This window comes from Nelumbo lutea, chromosome 1 (assembly GCF_056320005.1).
Source record: "Nelumbo lutea isolate HS-2025 chromosome 1, American lotus-T2T, whole genome shotgun sequence".
In the NCBI taxonomy this organism is placed as follows: Eukaryota; Viridiplantae; Streptophyta; class Magnoliopsida; order Proteales; family Nelumbonaceae; genus Nelumbo; species Nelumbo lutea.
Genome location: NC_142684.1, coordinates 138,502,745 through 138,523,948, shown reverse-complemented (window position 1 = coordinate 138,523,948; position 21,204 = coordinate 138,502,745). Strand labels below are relative to the sequence as shown.

Below are 21,204 nucleotides of genomic sequence, written 5' to 3'. Positions count from 1 at the left end.
AAAAAAGAAAGTATATCCGTTTGACTCAACTAGTTAAACCGCTAACCTGAACATCGGTGGCTATGGTGGTTCCATTTCTGAGTCAATTTTTAAAATATTGGAGAAAACTTTTGCTAATTGGAAAGTTGTCAAGAACGCTCTCAGACATGACAGGTTAACCCGAGACTGGATCTGCTCCTCACACGGGCGCCACACACCCACATCCTACCATGCATTGAGAACATCTCCTATACTTATTATTCACGGTGGATGTGCCTGTGAGGCGCCCCTGTGAGGAGCAAATCCCGTCTCAGTTAACCCATTGATGCCCTTATTTGTCTTTTTAATTAAAATGGGGGAATTTACGCTTTTACCCCACACCCATGGTAACGTATCATGCCTGAGAACATTCTCAACAGCCTAGGCTGCCCCATCAACAGCCAAAGTTTTTCCTGTGAAGCTAATACATTTACTATCTACTCCTTGTAAGTCAGATTTATTTCTCTCCTATTGACCATTCAAATAATTATGTAGTTTGTTAATTTTTCCAGAGTCAAAGACCTAATAGAGGTCCTAAAATTGACCTAAAAGTTGGATCCTACCAAGTGAAGCAGAGCAAAAAGAAAGGGGATTTTAAATCCAAAATCAAAACCGTACAATTGATAAATTAGGAAAAAAAAGAAAAAGAAAAGGAAAAACCATGAAAAGAGAGGCGGTTCAAAAAATTGAATATGTAATTTCAATTGAAGATTACAACTGTGACTAACAAAACTTACTACTTTGAATAACATGCAAAACTCATACACAATTACATACAAATAATGCCCGCGATACATGTCATCAACCCTAGTAATAATAGCAGGAGTTGCATCTCACGGTCAGGCAATCAAAATTTTTGGGAATCACCGCATGATGAAACATTGAGCGCAACAGTGAGTGAAACTGGCAATGATTCGAGCTTCACCTCTTGAGCTGTATTGCTTGGTTACCAGAAACAACAGGAGGCAGTAGAAGAGATTTGAAAACAGAATGTCAAAATTTCAGAACTCCCGGACAAACACCAAGAAATATAGCATTCACAAGAACTAATACCTGTGGGTGGAATAGAGTGACTTTTATGTTTATCCTGTTAAATGGTTTAAGATGAACAATCTTATCAGTCCGCAGGTTCGAATCAGTTGGCATAGCAAGATGAAGTTACAGTTCTTGAAGAACTAGATGCAATTCTTCAGCACACTTGGCAATCAACCCTCCCCTCCTAAACCAAAAGCAGAACATGGAAATGTTAAGCTTCTGCATTCAATTTTATTTTGCAGCTAGGTAATCTTGGAACAACATATTTAAACAGGCCATTCAATCAATAAGATATAAAACCAAATGTCATCAAGCATTTAGGAAACTAGAAGTAACATGCAGACAACTTGCTTCAAAACTTTATTATTTATTATTAAAACCCCAGACCTTCGCCAATGAGCTGCTTGCTGATAGTTTATCATAACTGAAACACCCAAAGATTAGATGATGTAGAAAACATTTTGTTCCCTTTATGCATTATGAAGTACTACTGCTAATATCACAGACAAAGAAAATCCATTTGACATAATACGATGATAAAACATGGAAACTGCACCTAACTGTGACGATCAGGGTTTAAAATTTCGACATATTTCCTAATATTTCCAATTCCATGGTACTGAATAATAATATATTACTGGAATCAACATATTCCTCAGTGGAAACTACTAGCATGATGTTGAGTATAGAAGGTGGTGTTGTGACATGAGGAATTGGTAACAGTATTGTAGATATGCAGAGCAATGGTATTATCACACACCTAAGGGAAATGATGGGCCACTTTGAGCCATATTGGTTTTTTTTATGTGACGTTAAATCTTAGTTTTTGTTTGTGAAATAGATTATTTTGTTGATATATTAGAATTGTCTGCATATTTTGAGTATGAATTTTGCTTCAGCTAACTTTATCATGTAATTTTAACTCTTAAAAGTGCATAGAACGGCCTTGTAGTGTATTATTTTGTCTAAAAACCACAATTTTTTGTTAGAAGGTCTAACCACCATAGTTTTTCTTTGTTTTGTTTGTTTGGAACAACATAATAATCTAAAGGGGTGTATTTATGCTTCTTTTATCATTTCATAAGATATCATTGTATATTTTTGCATATTTCACAATGATTTCAACATGTCTATAATTTTTATAATTCTTCAATACGACATTTCTGACATACTTCTTACATTTCAATGACTAAAATTTTCACCAACAGAGAAATTTTAAACCTTGAGTATGACTAAGCTTTACATGCCATAGTGATGCACGAAGGTGTGCCACTATAAATATTAATTCATAATAAGCACAAAAAGGCAAGGGCATAAATAGGAACAATGAAAATAAAGTAACAAAAATGGTGGTATATTAATTTAAAAAATATTAGAAGTTGTAATAAAAAACAAAAAAAATCCAGGGTCCAGGCATCAAACAAGTAAAGTTGTCTCCCTGTAATATTACAACCAATGGAATCTAAACCAATAAAAAAAACATAAAAGCTGGTAAAGAAATAAATCATCCAATCGCTATCTCAGACCCCCAAAACCCTGGATAGCTAGGATCAACATTAAGTAAACCTTAGGATCTTGATAAAGGATTCAAGATAAATTTTGATATCAGTACCACATTTGCAAAATTCTAAAAATATACTTCTTACAAAACAAACTTGAAATTTGATCATTTTTGAAAGATCAGCTCAAGACCAAAGCCTTTCTGCCCTTCCAGCTTATCCAACAAGTAGCAAGTTGTTCCACCAACCAATGCAACATTTATGCAGGCATTTCATCAATTAAATTCACACCTTTACAAAGTTAACACTTAAAAGAAAAGTACGCTTACCTAGTCACTGTAGGAAGAACTTGCTTGATCTTCTGCAACTGCAAAAAGCACTGCTTGCAACATTCCCGTCTGTTCCCATTTGTTCAGATTCAGATATAGGAAATGGAAACCAAACTGGTAGAAAACCAGAAAGGGAACAAAAGAAGGTCAGTGAGGGAGAAAAAATAAAGAAAGGCACCTGTGCTCTGCTTGAATATCAACCCCAACAGATGGAGAGGCTGACAGGGTTGAGCGGATTACTGGCCCAAATACGGTGACAAGCTTAAGCAGCATTTCCAATGAGACACTTGTGTACCTGTTCATTTATGAAATAATGTCAGCACAACCCTCTCATGAAATTTGCTAGTTAAGTCCCAGAGAAATAGGGTGCAACACTCTAGTTTCATAGTCCTAATTATGCTAAGGTCTTTCTATCATACTTCCATCTAAGGCTCCTAATTATGCAACACTCTCATGAATGTGTGTCTTTGTTATTGCATGTTCAAACAAAAAATGTAGAGGTGCCTATAAATTTAAAGGTGTAACTTTTTGTTGTTTTCAAATTATAGCCCCTCTCAATTTGTAATATGCAAGCTTGCACATGTGTCTTTACTAACAAAAGTAAATAAACAAAATATCAGAAATTAAGAATATAAACTATATGCATAATTATTTTGTCCTTTTTGGATGTACAGCTAATTTTTACTCTGTTTGTAGAAGAACCATTAGCCGCGTTCTTTGGAGCTCTGCACTACAACCTTTGAGCCCATGGGTTAAAATACTAGACAATGAAATTTCCTATTCAGATATTTCCTTTACCACACTCCACATTCTTTTCTTCCTCTAGTAGCCGATTCCTTATATACAAGAGATAAGCAACACTGGGTTTATCATAAAACCTGTGGACATTTCAAACTATATCCATTTTTAAAGATATTTTCGTTCTTCTTTCCTCTGCAGTCTTGACAAACAGCCTATTGCATTTTATTCAACACTTCTCTTCATATGTCTAAGATCACAACTTGACAAGTCTTCCAAAGTTCAAGGCCAAGATTTCTCATAATGAATTTATTCATGTTTACCTATCTGTCATGCTATCCAGTAAGCTTGTAAGCACAGGTAACAAACAAGAGAAGAGATCCAATGTAACACTCTCCATTTTTTCCATGAGAGCACTTGTAACATCAGCTTGCACCTATACCATGGACCAGATGATCACGAATTAACATTTGCAACAGAGAAGAGGTAGTAAAATAAAACCACTAGTTTCCACTTCGACTGTCAAACTAGAAATAAACAACAACCAAGTAACTCAAATAGAACACTTACAGAATGATCAGGCAACTTCCTCATTGCATTTATGGCACCCTTAATGTCCTTCCTTTCCCAAAAATGCCGTACAACCTGCAAATTTGGGTCAGAATAAGTGCCCCCAAGACCCTAACAAGGCAACAACACATTTAAGCAGAAATGTTGCTAAAATATATTTTTATAACGCATATGATGGAAACATTAAAAATATTGAAAAACGAGGGAGTCTCACCAAAAACCAATATGCTTGACTAACTGCATATTCTAATGAGAGACAGAATTTCAGCACCATGTTTAAGGTTATCTGTGCATAAATATAGCTTGAGCAATATATTATATAAATGTCTTGATGTGTCAAAATATAAGGTCATTCATGCTCATTTTTGGACACTTGGACCCCAAGTTGTAGAGTGAAGAACGTAATAGGTTTTCTTCCTCTTGACATGTGGTACAGAAGTGAACCACAATGTATGTAGAGGCAGTTGCAGCCAAATATAAGGAGATCTATTATCAAACTAAATGTTGAGCAGGGCCATTTAAAGGCAGTTTTCATACATTACTGCTCTCTAAAGACACTCCACACACTGGAGCTTTGCCTACATCAGAAATTTTGTGCAACATCCCTGACATGCATATCCACATTCAACTTGCATACCAATCACTACAAGTAAGAACAAGGATGCAGGGACAGACAATAAACTAATACCATCCATTTCATGGAAGTCATATCCCAGAAGCATTTTTGCAGGAAAGAGATGATACCTGCAATTTGGTCAGACGAGATCTGAGTGTACTTAAAAATATCTCATGATTTAGCATTAGAGCTTCAGCAACATCATTGTCATTTCCAGATGTAGACTCCCTTCCAGAGGTTCGAGATTCTCCCTTCTGTTCATAAAAAATATGATGAATCAGTGGGTTATTTTGAAAAATACAATCCACATATATGAACATTCTCCCCCTCCCCCAAACAAGAAACAAGAAACTATACGCAGACGCTAGGGACTTATAGAATCCATGAAAAGCCTGATGCAAGAATTGCATTTACCAATCAATGAAACTAAATTGGCCAAAGACAATGACTTACAAGTTACGAAAGACAACTTGAAGCAATCATCATGAAAGGCTAAAAAGGAAAGTTATTGGAACAAAGACTACTCCCTTTGACAAAGATGTAAATCAGTCCTCAAATATTAGGTGTAAATTTGAAGATTAGAGGGAAAAAAAAAAGAAGAGAAGTAAGAGCAGCAGTACAAGAGAAGATGGAGAAAAGAGAAGGAAGAAGAAGAAGATTCAAATTATCTTCCCTTTCTCCTCTAATCTTTTTTATTAAGAATTAATGTTAGAGTAATGACAAGTATGCCCTTAAGTGGGCGGCCAGCTAGGCAGTAACATAAAGAGATTAAACAAAATGAAATAACAGGCCCATTAGCCAACAAGAAAAGAAAAGATATTACAAGAGAAGATACTAGGACCCATTCGGCCCAATCTCTTTACACTCCCCCTCAAGCTGAGCATAGATGTCAATCATGCCCAGCTTGCTTATGTAGTGTGTCATTTTCCCTCTTGAAACTCCCTTGGTCAAGATATCAGCCAATTGTTCGTCTGATGTGATGAATGGCAAACAAACTTCTCCCGAGGAAACTCTTTCCCTTATAAAATGTCTATCAACCTCAATGTGCTTAGTTCTGCCATGTTGAACAGGATTATGTGCAATGTTGATAGCTGCTTGGTTGTCACAATAGAGCATCATTGGCTTCTCGTAGTCAACCCCCAATTCTTCTAAAAGGGATCATAGCCACAGTCTTACTCCTCCATGACACAATGTTCCCAGCGACTAGAGCACAATAACCTGAGGTGGATCTCCTATCATCAATACATCCTACACAATCAGCATCAGTAAAAGCTTCCAGCTTCATGTGTCCATGTTTGGCAAATAGAATACCTTTCCCTGGAGTACCTTTCAAGTAACACAGAACCCTTTTTGCAACAGCTAAATGAGTATCTCTAGGAGAATGCATAAATTGAATAATAACACTTACTGCATAGGAAATATCTAGCCGAGTCATGCAAAGATATAACAACTTCCCAAGCAGTCTCTGAAACACCCACTTATCAGATAAAAGCTCACCATCTGTAGCAGAAAGCTTATGATTGGGATCAATAGGAGTGGAGATTGGTTTAGCTCCAAATTTACCAGTCTCAGCAAGGAGGTCAAGGACATATTTACGCTAAGAAATAAATATACATCCTTAGATCTAGCAACTTCGGTGCCCAAAAATACCGAAGATCTCCCAAATCCTTGAGATCAAATTCAGAGTTGAGAAATCTTTTTAGTTTACTGACCTCTTGAGTGTCATTACCCGTGACCACAATATCATCAACATAAACCATCAAGGTCACCAGAGAGTCATTTCTCTTCAAGAACAATGTATGATCAGATTGAGTTTGTGTATAACCAAAGGAGACAAGAGCAGTCCTGAACCTCTCAAACCAAGCCTGAGGAGACTGTTTGAGACCATAAATAGATTTCTGCAGTTTACACACCTTGCCTTGCATTTCCTTCCCATACACCCCTGGAGGCAAAGACATATAGACCTCTTCATGTAGGTCTCCATTCAAGAAGGCATTTTTAACATCAAATTGGTGTAGGGGCCAATCAAGAGTAGCGGCTAGAGATAACAAAACCCTGATTGAGGTCATCTTAGCTACAGGAGCAAATGTCTCAAGATAGTCAATACCATACATCTGAGTGTAGCCCTTAGCAACCAGCCTAGCCTTAAACCTCTCAATAGATCCATCAGAGTGATATTTAATGGTAATCACCCATTTACAACCCACTGGTTCCTTCCCTTCAAGCAGGTCAACAATATCCCAGGTATGGTTCTTATGCAAAGCATCCAGTTCAGCCATCATAGCATCCCTCCATTCAGGTTTAGATAAGGCTTCTGGTACGGACCTGGGTATCACATGGGAAGAAACAGAAGCAAGAAAATAGTAGTAGGAAGGAGAGAGAAGGCTGTAAGACATGTGTTTGGAGATACAATGGGTGGCCGTACACTTCCGCTTGCCCTTGCGGAGAGCAGTAGGAAGGTCAAGGTCTAGGAAAGATGGGTCAGAAGAAGGCTGACCTGTTATCTCAGTAATGATGGGAGGAGCAAGAGGCTCTTCTGTAGGAGTGGAAACAACTTGCCCATGTCTGAATCTGTGCCTTTGGTACCACCATTGGAGAAAGGATGAGGAGGAATTATAGGAGAATGACATGGAGGAGGAGGAATAGGAATATCGAAGGTAGGTCCAATGGGAGAAGTAGACACCTCATGATAGGACTCAAGAGGAATGGGAAGAAGAACAGTTGGAGACGTAGCAAAGGGCTCTTCAGATTTCTCCCACTCAGGAGAAATGCTAAAGAAAGGAGTCAACTCAACAAATGTGACATCCCGAGATACAAAGCAAGTGTCACTAACTGGATCAAAACAGCAACATCCCTTCTGTGTGGAAGTATAACCCAGAAAAACACATTTACGAGCCTTAGGTTCAAACTTGTGCCTTTGATGACTATGAATATGCACATAGCAAGTGCACCCAAAAACACGAAGAGGAAGAGAAAAGATATCCTCATCCGGGAAGAGAAGGCTCCCAGGAGGGCATACGGTTGATCAAAAAAGTAGCAGTAAGAACAACATCTCCCCAAAATTTTATAGAAACATGGGATGCAAACAAGAGGGATCTGGCAACTTCAACCACATGTCTGTTCTTCCTTTCCGCCACCCCGTTCTGTTGTGGAGTGTAGGAACAAGAACTTTGATGAATAACCCCAAAAGTTTCAAGATAGGCGAAGAGGGTTTTCTCAAAATACTCCTTAGCATTATCAGAACGGAATATTTTGATCCAAGTGTTAAACTAGATCAGGATGAGTTCATGAAATTTTTGCACAATAGCTGGTACTTCACCCCTGGATTTCATGAGATAAATCCAAGTGTAACGAGAGTAGTCATCAATAAAAAGGATAAAGTACCTGTAACCCCCCATAGTTGGCAAATGATATGGCCCCCACACGTCAAAGTGAACAATATGAAAAGGAGAAAGAGATCTTTTATTGGTTACTGAATAAGAATGTCTACAATGCTTTGCCAGTTCACACGACTCACAATGAAGACTCGATAAAGACACTCCCTTAAACATATATGGAAAAAAATGACTCAAAGCAAAAAAAGACAAATGACCAAACCGAAAGTGACATAACAAGACTTTGTTAACAGACTCTAACAAAACTGACTCTAAGGCAACTCCATGAGGTGGTCCAAAAACTCTATATGGTCAGTGTCCAGCAAGTATATTTTGTTTGCCTCATGGCCACTCCCAATCATCCTCTAAGATTGCAGGTCCTAAAAAACACAATGAGTGGGAAAAAAGGTTATGCTACAATTCATAGGTTTAGTTAAGCTGCTAACAGATAAAAGGTTTGTGTTAAGTTTAGAGACATGAAGGACAGAGGATAAATAAAAGGTGTCAAAGGTCTTTATATCTACTTTACCAGAGATGGGAGCAAGAGACCCATCAGCAAGGGATATTTTCTCTTTGTCAGAGAGAATGTGGTATGAGCAAAAGAGATTAGACAGGCTGGTCATATAGTCTGATGCACTGGAATAAATAATCCAAGGGATTTTATGATTACTTGAAACTGAAGCATGATTTGCAGAAGCACGAATACCTGAGTGAGCAAATGCAAATGAAGATGATGTGTTGTTATTGGAAGAGTGAGATGAAGAAACAGTAGCTTCGAAGTGATTTTTCACTTCATTGCTGCCAACTGCTCAATGGTTGATTTTTCACTCTCCTTATTTCCTCATTCAGGTAATGTAGCAACATTAGTTGTCTTAGGCTTTCCTACCTGACTGCCCTTCTTAGAGTTGTTGTTATTCTTAAACCTATCAAGAAGAAGCTTAGGATGAAGCTTCCAGCAAGTGTCCTTTGTATGCCTCGGTTTCTTGCAATATTCACATATCAGCTCCTTTTTCTCAGTAGGACCCTTTGGCTTTATTCCAGCATGTGCAAAGTGTTTTGTAGGTGGACTCTGCAACTGAACCTGCCACCTACTCTCCTCACTTCTTATCATAGCATATGATGTCAAACTCATCTCTGGCCAGGATATTTTGCCTAATGATGTCAAACTCAGGGTTGAGTCCAGTGAGAAATTCAAACACCCTATTTCTCTCCACCAACTTCCTATACATTTCAGCATCATTCTTACTCTCCCATACAACCGTCTCCATAACATCAATTTCTTGCCATAGAGGTTTCAGTATAGAGTAGTAGATTGCTACATTCTTCTCCCCCTGTCCTAGGTTCATCACATCACTTCTCAACTTATAGACTCTGGCTACATTCAACTTCTGTGAATAGGTCTCAGTAACATTGTCCCATATCTCCTTAGCCGAAGACATCCAGAGATAATGTTGACTTATATGAGGTTGCATAGAATTGACCAACCATCCTATGATATTATAATTATCTTGCATCCATCTCTCAAATTCAGGGTCTGTCTCTTCGGGTTTCACTTTACTACGTGTGAGATACTCGAGTTTTCCTCTATTATAGAATGGGTCCTAGTATCTTCTCTTGTAATATCTTTTCTTTTCCTATTGGCTAATGGGCCTGTTATTTCTTTTTGTTTAATCTCTTTATGTTACTGCCTAGCTGGCCACCCACTTAAGGGCATACTTGTCATTACTCTAACATTAATTCTTAATATAAAAAGGATTAGAGGAGAAAGGGAAGATAATTCAAATCTTCTTCTTCCTTCTCTTTTCGCCATCTTCTTCTCTTGTACTGCTGCTCTTACTTCTCTTCTTCCTTTTTTCCCTCTAATCTTCAAATTTACACCTAATATTTGAGGACTGATTTACATCTTGGTATCAGAGCAGGTCTATTTCTTCATTTTTTTTGTCTTCTTCCTCTTTTCCCATACACCCTTAGATTAAGAGAGTGTATGGAGAGATAGGTTCTCTATAGTTCAGAGGATCTCTGGCCTAGTTGGTAGAGGGCTTGGAGAGTTTAAATCTGGCTGGATATTGCCAAGAAGTGTTATTCTGTTGCTGCCCAAAACCCTAGCCGATTAGAGATTTTCGAAGGTACAGGTAAAGGTGAAGCTTTGGGTGTGGCGCTCTGTGCTTGGAAGGTGTCTTTTGACTCCTAAAGGAGGGCGGTTCAGGTTTGGAAGAGATTGGGAAGCTCTGGTAGGAGCGGCTACATCTTCTCTCTTCCTCCCCAACAGTTGGACGGAATAAAACCCTAGTTTTCAAGCATATGGGTTTTGGTTTGACTTCAAGTAAGTTTATATAGACAAAATTTCTGGTTCTTTGATTTTCGTTTGATTAATGGAGCCATACGGAAGTAGTTCAAGCAAGTGCTGGTTTCCGGCCTTGGCTTGGTAGATTCCGTTTTGACTGGTGTGACCACAATCAAGCTAGATGGGCCAAATTATCTTGCTTCGGCCCAGTCTCTTTACAGACAAGATTATATAAAAGAACTTCACAAGACCATTGCACTCTACACATTATGCCCCCAAAAAATCCTATTGATTATATAAAAGCACTAAATCATAATATTATCAATTAAATTGGTTGAAAACTGTGGATATCTTTGATGACTTCTCCTTTGATGATTTGTGGAGAAATTGGCTAGTAATAGCTAACACTTCAACAAAGAATGATAGAATTCTGTTAGAATGGATTCCGCCGTTGGAAGGTGTCATCAAGCTGAACTTTGATGGAAGCAGCCAAGGCAACCCCAGGCCTTCGGGTATAGGGGGTATCCTGAGAAATAAGGACAGCAACATAATTTCCCTACTCTCAGGACCGATGGGAGTGGGGAATTCCACAAGGGCAGAAATCCTTGCTGCAGTACAAAGAATTCATATCGCCAACCAACTTGGGGTGGAGCATCTCCTAGTTGAAAGGGACTCTCAGGTGGTAACTAGGTGGCTCCTAAACTTGGATACCACCATTTGGGGCTACAAAGATCTCATCAAAAAAGTAAAGTGGTTAACCAGCAATATGAGAGTTGAGGTAAAATGGGTTAGTAGGTCTGCTAATTCTTTGGCTAATGCTTTAGCCAAACAGGGGGTTTCTAGGGAAGATCTTTTTTGTGCTTCTATGTAAGTTGTTATTAATTTGGAAATCTGTACTTAACTAGCCCGGAGAGGTTGCAACTCGTACCTTTCCTTGAGGACTGTAGGTGTTCAAGACTGCTATCAGTCTTGATCACTAAGAAGTTTCAGATTCGATGAGAAGAGAAAGTGAAGAAGTAGAAGAAAGAGTGGTGAGAGAGCAGTAGAACACAGATTTTGAGGAAAATAACAAAATGTCAATCATTCTGCCGCCGTCACTTTAATTTATTATATATATATATATGTTTGCTAGTTACATGAAAGGACATATCCGCCCTTGGTGTTTACATCATAACTACTAACATATAACAAACAATATAAAACTGAAAAATAAATAGCAACTAGGAATAACAGAATAACAAATTGACCACAACTGTGACTAAATACATTCTACCCTACGGACACAGTGGGACCACAGCTGTGGGGCCCACATCAATGTTCTCTACACTCCCCCTCAAGTTGGGAGTATATGTTCATCATTCCCAACTTGGATAGATCCGCTTCTATCTTCTTTCTTGATACAGCTTTAGTGAGGATGTCTGCTAGTTGCATACTGGATGTGATGTAAGGGAGGCATACTTCATGAGATGAGACCCTCTCTCGTACAAAGTGGCGGCCAACTTCAATGTGTTTGGTTCTATCATACTGTACTGGATTATGTGCTATATTAATGGCGATTTGATTATCACAGTACAGTATCAGAGGCTTCTCATACTCAATACCCAACTCCTCAAGTAGAGATCTTAGCCATAGGATTTCAGCCACTCCGTTGGCCATGGACTTGTATTATGCTTCAGCACTTGACCGGGAGACAACACTTTGTTTCTTACTTCTCCAGGAGACAAGATTTCCTCCCACAAGGGCACAATATCCTGAGGTAGACCTTCTTTCATCAACACTCCCAGCCCAATCAGCATTCGTATAGACCTCCACCTTCATGTGATTGTTGTTCTTGAATAGTATACCCCTACCTGGGCATCTCTTCAAGTAGGCTAAGATTCTTTCTACCACAAGAAGATGTGTGGTTCTAGGAGAATGCATGTACTAACTGACAACACTAACATCATAAATAATATCTGGCTGAGTGAGGCAGAGATATAGGAGCTTTCCAACCAATTGTTGGAACATAACTTTGTCTTCAAGAAGCTCCCCACTCTCGGCACTAATCTTGTGGTTCTGTTTAATTGGTGTATCTGCAGGCTTGACACCTAATTTTCTAGTTTCTGCCAACAGGTTTATGACATATTTCCTCTGAGAAATAAAGATCCCATGTTTGGATCTAGCAACCTCAATACCCAAAAAATACCGGAGTACACCAAGGTCCTTCACCTCAAATTCTTGATGAAGAAGCTGTTTAAGAGACTCAATCTCATGGCCATCATTCCCTGTGACCACAATATCATCAACATATACTACCAGTAGTGTCAAAGAGAACTCCACCCTCTTGATGAATAGGGTATGATCTGACTAGGCATGTACATAACCAAACTTCACAAGAGCTAGTCTGAATCTATCGAACCAAACCCTAGGTGACTGTTTCAAACCATACAAAGCCTTGTTGAGCCAGCAGACCTTCTTACCTATTTCTACATCATAGAATCCAGGAGGCAAACGCATGTAAACTTCTTCCTGTAGATCTCCATTCAGAAAGGCATTTTCCACGTCCATTTGGTATAAAGGCCAAGTGTGACTTGCTGCAAGGGACAATAGGACTCAAATAGTAGTCATCATGGCTACCGGTGCAAAGGTCTCCAAGTAATCTATGCCATAAATTTGTGTAAATCCTCTTGCAACTAACCGAGCTTTATACCTGTCAATAGATCCATCTGCATTATGCTTCACCGTAAATACCCATCTGCATCCAAGTGGTTTCTTCATTTGGGCAAATCAACTACCTCCCAGGTGTTGTTTTTCAACAGGGCATCCATCTCAACTTGCATTGCATCTTTCAATTCAGGGACGGATAGGGCTTCTTGCACTATTCTTGGAATAGAGACATTGGAAATGAAACTAAGGTAGGACCTATAGGTAGGAAATAGGCGATCATAGGATAAAAAATGGGAAATACAATGGGTTGTGGATGTGGTACAACGTCGTTTCCCTTTACGGACTGCAATCGAAAGGTCAAGATCATTTGTAGGGGAAGCTTCTATGGGCTCTGGGACTGTAGTATCTGGACCTGGAGCTGCAGATGAGATTAGAGTTGGCCTAGACTGCTGATGATCATGATCAGCGACCTGCTTGCACCGCCTGTGATAAACCCGTAATTCCTGATCCCTCTGACTACCCTCACCATTGCAGCTCTCCCTCAACTCCTGATTCCTCTTATTACCCTCACCATTGCAGCTCTCATCACCCAATGGAATAGATAAAGGAACTGCCCCACTCTCACTGCTCTCCCCCTAAAGACAAGAACTCAAACCCCCACTCTCACTGCTCTCCCCCTGAGGGGAAACCCGAGGATAATAGGGTGTCCCCTCAAAGAAAGTGACATCCATGGAGACAAACTTCCTCCCGGAGACAGGATCATAGCAGCAATAACCCTTTTGAGTTTGTGCATAACCAAGGAAGATGCATTTGGAGGCTTTGGGTTCGAACTTGGAGTGACGGGGTCCGAGAAGCTGAACAAAGCAAGTACAACCGAATGTCTTAAGAGGAATAGAAAACAAGTCCTCACGTGGGTGTAGGAGGGAAAAAGAAGATCGCATATCAAGGACCCTGGAAGGAACCCGATTAATAAGGTATACTGACGTGAGGATAGCATCACCCTAGAAGCGAATAGGAACATTGGAAGTAAACATGAGGCTTCTAGCCACTTCCAAAATGTGCCTATTCTTCCTTTCGGCAACTCCATTCTGCTGAGGTGTATGAGGGCAAGAGCTCTGGTGGATAACCCCATGATGAAGAAGATAAGATGTCAATGATTTAGCAAAGTATTCATTTGCGTTATCAGATCTGAGAACTTTGATCTTGGCATCAAACTGGGTTAGGATCATTTGGTGAAAATTTTGGGTTAGGGAAGGTACCTCATCTCGTGAACGCATGAGATAAACCCAAGAAAAATGGGTATGGTTATCAACAAATAACAAAAAATATCTGTACCCACCCATGGAAGGGATATGATAAGGCCCCCAAACGTCAGTATGCACAATATCAAAAGAATTATCACTCCTTTTATTACTCAATAAATAAGGCTTTCTACAATGCTTAGCAAACTCACAACTTTCACATTGTAACTGAGACAACTTAATAGACTCAAATAAAGCAAGAAACAGACTCTGTAAATATCGAAAAGACAAATGACCTAATCGGTTATGCCAAAGCATAACCGGACTCACACTCTAAGAAACAAAAGACATCTTCTCAACTAACTCTCCCTGACAGAACCGCTCCCCGAGCAGATAGATCCCATTCGCCTCACGGCCAATCCCAATCACCTTCTGCGTCTCCAAGTCCTGAAAAACACATCAGTCAGGGAAGAAGGTTACTGAGCAGTTCATATGCTTGGTAATACTACTGACTGAAAGAAGGTTAGTATCAAGCTTAGGAACATGCAAGACAGATGATAGGGAGATAGTATCTGAAAGCTTGATGTCACCCTTCCCAGAAATAGGAACCAGGGAGCCATCAGCAATAGATAACCTATCCCTACCAGAAGACAAATGGTAAATAGTAAACAATGAAGGCAAACTAGTCATGTGATCAGATGCACCTACGTCTATTACCCAACAAGGCTCAGTAGTACCTAGAGCTGAGGCATGATAGGCTGAAGCTCGAGTACCTGAATGGGCGAAGGCAGATGTGGCAGGGGCTGATGGAGGCTGCGGTGGCTGAGCTGAATTTCCAACTTCCTTTTCTAGTTGTATTAGGGCAGCCTGAACTGCAGCTAAGGTCTCCAAAGATGTTCCTTTTGTCCCAGATGAGGATGCTAAATCAGTGTTCACGGCTAGATGAGCAGTGCCCTTCTTGTTTCTCAACTTCACAGGAACCAAGTGAGGATGCAGTTTCCAACATGTCTCTTTTGTATGTTTGGGCTTCTTACAATGTTCACATACCACATCCTTCTTGTCTTCCTTCCTCCTGTCCTTTTCTGAATCACCCCCTGATTTGGGTGTAACCGCTACAAAGGCTGGTGTGGGCGGCTAAGGTTGCATCATAACCTTCCTTCTGGTCTCTTCACTGTGTACAAATGAGTATGCCTGAGAGAGAGAGTTACACTGTCTCTAGTCAAAATCTGTTGCCGGACAATATCATAATCTGAATTTAAGCCTGCCAAAAACTCAAATACCCGGTTTGTCTCAACCTGCTTTCTATATATCTGTGCATCTTTGGGACTCTCCCACTCAAGAGTCTCTAAGTGATCAATCTCACGCCACAGGGACTGTAAGGTAGAGAAATATACTGAAACCGGTCTCTCTCCTTGTCTAAGATTTTTCACTTCACATTTCAATTCATATGCTCTGGCAACATTAAGGGGTTGGGAATAAGTTTCTTTCATAACATCCCATATCTCCTTGGCTGTCTTTGCCCACAAATAATTCTGGCTAATATGAGGCTACATAGAATTATACAGCCATGTCATAACCAAGTAGTTTTCTAGCATCCACTTGGTATATGTCGGGTCTCCCTTGGGAGGTTTTTTCATGTCTCCCAAGGGGTACCCTAATTTACCTCTTTCACCAATAGCCGTCATGGCTGATTGGGCCCATTCCAAATAGTTTGATCCATCAAATTTTACGGTCGTAATCTGACCACCCATCTCAGAAACACTACCATAACTGATGTTCCCAAGGCTGCCTTTTGCCTGATTTTTAAACTCCATTTCTGTCAAGTCTCAAAACAACACTTGAACTACCAATCTCAATCAAAACAGTATAGGCCTGATCTGTATTCTCAGTGTATGTGCACAAAATTGAGATAATTCTGATCTGAAACCAACTAGCCAACACAGCAGTAGCTGTCCGTAGAGCTCTAAACCCTTAGGACTCTGAGAACAGCTTAAAAAAAATGTGATATGCTTGCAGTAGGGTTTAATCAGTCCTTAAGTAAGCAATTCAGTTGCACAACCCAAACAAAACTGTATAGATAGGCTTGCAGTAGGGTTAATAAGAAACCCTAGAATCTGATCAGACCTACCAATAAACTTAAGGGTAGCTCTAGGTAGATCACAGGGTTCAGTCAAACACTAGGGCTTGCTGCAAGATCACTTTCAAGCTCTAGAGTAGAGAGAAACACAGTTGAGACAGTTCGGTCTAGGGTTTGCTGTAAAACCCTAGTGAATCGAAGAGAGAAAAACCTAGAATGGTTCGGCCTTCCCCTCCAGATAGGTCCAACCTATCTTTTCTTATAGAACTTCTCTTAGAAAGTAAACAACTTACAAGGAAAATTTGTTCGTTGCCTTCTAGGGTTACCCGAACCCTAGTCTTCTCTGATCCTTCCTGACCACCAACACTCTGCAACCCTAGCAAGTTTCCAATAGCTGCTAGCACCTCTGGCGATCTCCAAGAATCAGTCTGCGAACTCCTCCTTTTCAGCTTCCAGTCCTAGGAGATACTCATGTGGTCGGCTAGTATTAGGCTCACATGAGAAACCCTAACTTGGCTTTGATACCATGTAGGTGTTCAAGACTGCTATCAGTCTTGATCACTAAGAAGTTTCAAATTCGATGAGAAGAAAAAGTGAAGAAGAAGTGGAAGAAAGAGTGGTGAGAGAGCAGTAGAACACAGATTTTGAGGAAAAGAACAGAATGTCAATCATTCTGCCGCCACCACTTTAATTTAATATATATATGTTATGCTAGTTACATGAAAGGACATATCTGCCCTTGGTGTTTACATCATAACTGCTAACACATAACAAACAATATAGAACTGAAAAATAAATAGCAACTAGGAATAACAGAATAACAAATTGACCACAGCTGTGACTAGATACATTCTACCCTACGGACAGAGTGGGACCACATCTGTGGGGCCCACATCAATGTTCTCTACAAGGACTTTGTACTATTGTCTGTTGCTGTTTTATAAAATCATTTCAATTATCAAAAAAATAATAATATTATCAGTTAAATATCTACTGGTACATCATTATCTAGTATCGACCTCTTGAAGGTTGAGCATCAAGTATTTCTACTTAAGGTACAAATGGTGCTGGTTGAAGAAGTTAAGCAGTTAAATCCTATAAAAGTAAAACAATCATACCGCACTGGGAGGTAGAGTATCAGTTTCAGGTATCATGTTAGAGGCCGGAGTCGCTGGACTAGTTGTTGGAGCATCAATGTTAGTACACCTCTCTCTCCTTTCAAATCTCTCAACCAGAGAACGTGTCCTTCCTGGTACAACAGCCACTGCCAAAGTAGAAAACTGAACAACTCAACTACCATTCAGAGCATTTTTTTCCACAAAAAGGGGGGAAAACAACTAGAATTTAACGGCCAAACCTCCATTAACAAACTTCACAGAATTTACTCCTTTGTCATAACTGAGTGCATCATCACCTGAAAAATTAAGTAATTTTGAGATACAACTCGAGCTTTTTGAGCTACCAAAAGTAATCCTCCTCAAAATTTCAGCAAAAACTATGTAGTTGCATCCCTTATAAAAGGTTCCCAAACAGAATGGCACTTGGATGGACAAACATGAAACATGACATAAATGTTTAGGAACAAAGATATAAATGCTAACATCACGGGATTGACCACCATAAAGCCCTTAAAAAAAGATATCACATCTCCATAAACCCCTGTAGTTGCACAAAAAACCATGTTCATTTTGTCATTGTGTGATTTAAGGGCTCCATGACACACAAGGGTCATGATGCTGGCATTACTCAAAACAACATACTAAATTAAAAGAACGTTCATCTTCAGCAAGGACTCCAGTTGCTTCCTTTTTGTGACCTCCCGAAATGGACCAACTCAAATTGAACTTTGATGGAAGTAGAATGGGAACCCAGTCAGATGAGATATTGGTGTTGTGATCAAAGAAGGAATGAGTCGATATCGGCAGTATATTCTGGCCCAATAGAAGGAGACTCTTTATAGGCAGAATTATCAGCCTATCTTTTGGCTTAAAGCTTGCTGTATATCTAAACCACACAGGCATCTTGGTGGAAGGAAACTCACACATAACAGTGGAATGTTTAAGACAACAATCCAGGACTGTGGAGGTACAGGAATCTGGTTCTGTTAAGGGATATCAAGAGTTTAATGAGGGAATTAGGAGCTATCATTGGGTGGACACCAAAGGAAACAAACAATTTGGCTGATTCACTAGCCAAACAAGGGGTGAACACAACTGATATATTTTGGGGGACTAGTAAACAGTGTACAAACAAACTAGCAAGTATAAAAAAGGTATAACTGGGTTAGTAGCAGGGACCAGGGGGTACCAGGTTGAGGGGCGCTCAGCAAATCACTTGTACATAACACATTCTTTTCCACAATTCAATAAAGTCAACAATTACCAATCAAAAACACAAAGCTCATGTAACAATGTAAAACAGAACAAACTGGTTTTAATTAAAATAAGAGAAACTTCAATAGGAATTCCATTGTGTGTACTGGTAGCTATCTCGCTAAAGTTTATATTTCTTATAATAACAAGCACAATCTAGTAACTAGTAAATAAAATATATAAATATATAAAAGTAAAAGACTGCATTTTATTTATGTATTTCGGTGACAGACACAAGCAGAGAGAGATAATAAAAATAGCAATGAAATAATGGTAATATGGCACTCAGGTAAAATGACTTTACAGTTTTCATTTTTGGAGGACAATGGAGGCTCCGGTGTTAGAATCTTTTCAAACTTCTTTGCTACATGCCTGATACCTGAGGGTTTCACTTCACAGGTTTCTGTATCTTCATCTTCTGTAACAAGTTTTGAATGGTCGTTTGGATCATCTAAACCACTTTTCTTGCTTCTGCAATAATCAGATTCGACTTCCAGCGGCAACCTCTCCATATCACATTTACTATTTGATAGCCTGCGAATGTGAGATGGCTTGGGTAACATACCAGGTGTGCTTCTTTCACTAATGACAGATTCTCTTCTGGAATTGGTAACATTTTCTCCACTTGGACTGTTTCTAGGTACAACAACAGGAACTGTGAAAGGTCTACTAGTCACTTGGCTACCAGTTCTACCTTTCACCTCCACTGGAGGACTCTTCTTCAGAGTTGACAGATAACGGTTTTCATCAGAATCCACGGGGAGTGCCACCTTTGAAGAATTGATTGATCCAAGTCGTTGTAGACTCCTCTGAATGCCATTACTTGCTTTTCAATGGAACACCAATATAGAGACCAAGTAAGGAAAAAAAGTCATATAAAGAGAACCATGCATCAGAAAACAAGGATCAAATATTTAGTATTTATGGTATTGATTTGCTCAAAAGAATGAAGAGCATTGAAACTATACTCAATGTGGCTATCTTAGAAAAGGTGTATCCAACACAACCCAAAATTTTCCATATGTATGGCAATTTTGTGGTAAAATCTTGGGCTGACAAGCATGATAATGTGGGTTTGAATCTGAGAGTAGCCACTTTGTGCAAGAGATGCTAGAGGTTGGGTCTGTACCAAGTCTACCCCACCCAAGACCCCAAAATGCCAGTACCAACATTGAAAAATGGCCCTTGTGGCATTTTTATAAGTAGGAGGGGAATTAAATTCCCAACTCCCTTGAAAATCTGATTCTTCTAACCCCCTTGAAGTTTATTAAACTGACAAGATGTGCAGGATTAGCAGCTCTCCCCCTTTTACCCTCCTCATTGCATGCAAATTAGAATTTGTGAGACAAGGAACACAGAACCTATGATCTTATGAGCCCAACCCACTTATTTACAACTTTTGCAAAATTGACTTACAATCCACATATATATTCTTTATCTCTTTGCTGTCATAATCCTGTGGCATGCTCAGCACTCCCGCATTAGACTTTATACTACTCCCTGATTTTTGTACAGAATGGTTTTCTTGAAGGTCAAATTTCTGCTCCATATGACTATGCGACCGGGGTACGACCCCAACTCCATATGGCCCAATGAGCTGAAGAATGCAACCATTAAAATCTTGAGTTACTAAAATTATGTTTGTGTTATATATCGAAAAGGACACACTTGATCAAATTGGCATGGAAGAAAAAGCAAAAAGTACCGAAGTATCCGCAACCCACACTCCGACACTATTTCGATGGTGTGAGCAGCCCAAGAGTTTTCCATCATGAATACAGAGGTCAGCCAGTGTAGACCATCCCATGTCAACAGCATTATGACATATTATGGGCTCCCACGAAAAAACCTTGAGTTAGAGAAAACAAAGACAATGTCATCAATCACTCATTCCCAGTTACATCCTCAGAAAATTACATTTATGAACAGATACATGCCTTCAAACCATCTTCCAGTCCACAAAACAGGGTCCTTCCATCAGGATGGAAGATCATAGAGCGAACCCCTGTAGCCTGGGAATGAAACAAAGCCAATCTGTTAGAAATTTAATGAAACTTGACAATAGTCTATATTCAACTCTCTATATATTTTTTATCTATGTAACCAAGAATACAGTGTAATTTTACCGAGTAAATAGAGGAAATAAACAATGGATCACAGTATATAAGAAAAAGGGTGCTAGGCAAATCTGGGCAACATTGGGGCGCCTAGTCGCCTAGGCAATAAAAAATTTATAATATAAAGAAATAACTTTTTGGTTGGTTTCCTATTTTACATACCATTCAGCATGCATATTAATTGAAACAATATAGCAAGTTTCTTCATTAAGAACATTAAAATTCCTCTAAAAATGTGGAAAATTATCATATCTAAAAGAGCTGTTTCATATTAATTAGCAGCTAAAG

The 21,204-nt window shown here is 39.3% G+C and overlaps 1 protein-coding gene across 12 annotated transcripts in view; it reads right to left on the bottom strand.

The window, feature by feature from the left end:
- Positions 1-695: 695 nt before the first annotated feature.
- Positions 696-21,204, bottom strand: part of LOC148877874 (katanin p80 WD40 repeat-containing subunit B1 homolog KTN80.1-like) — a 39,078-nt gene continuing 18,569 nt past the window's right edge. For 2 of the 12 annotated variants that reach the window (XR_016099421.1, XR_016099428.1), the window contains 13 exons: positions 20,737-20,811; positions 20,505-20,648; positions 20,216-20,396; positions 19,104-19,625; positions 17,785-17,841; positions 17,546-17,691; positions 4,934-5,059; positions 4,190-4,264; positions 3,943-4,055; positions 3,060-3,176; positions 2,882-2,950; positions 1,072-1,237; positions 696-959 (listed from right to left, as the gene is read on the bottom strand). Coding sequence is in view for 4 of the 12 variants with exons in the window: in XM_088945754.1 (XP_088801880.1) it covers positions 1,177-1,237; positions 2,882-2,950; positions 3,060-3,176; positions 3,943-4,055; positions 4,190-4,264; positions 4,934-5,059; positions 17,546-17,691; positions 17,785-17,841; positions 19,104-19,625; positions 20,216-20,396; positions 20,505-20,648; positions 20,737-20,811 (1,686 nt within the window). In the remaining 8 variants the exon portion in view is untranslated. Of the gene's footprint in view, positions 1,238-2,881; positions 2,951-3,059; positions 3,177-3,942; positions 4,056-4,189; positions 4,265-4,933; positions 5,060-17,545; positions 17,692-17,784; positions 17,842-19,103; positions 19,626-20,215; positions 20,397-20,504; positions 20,649-20,736; positions 20,812-21,204 lie in introns of all 12 variants that reach the window. The other 10 variants (XM_088945754.1, XM_088945770.1, XR_016099423.1 and 7 more) reach the window with 9 other exon arrangements.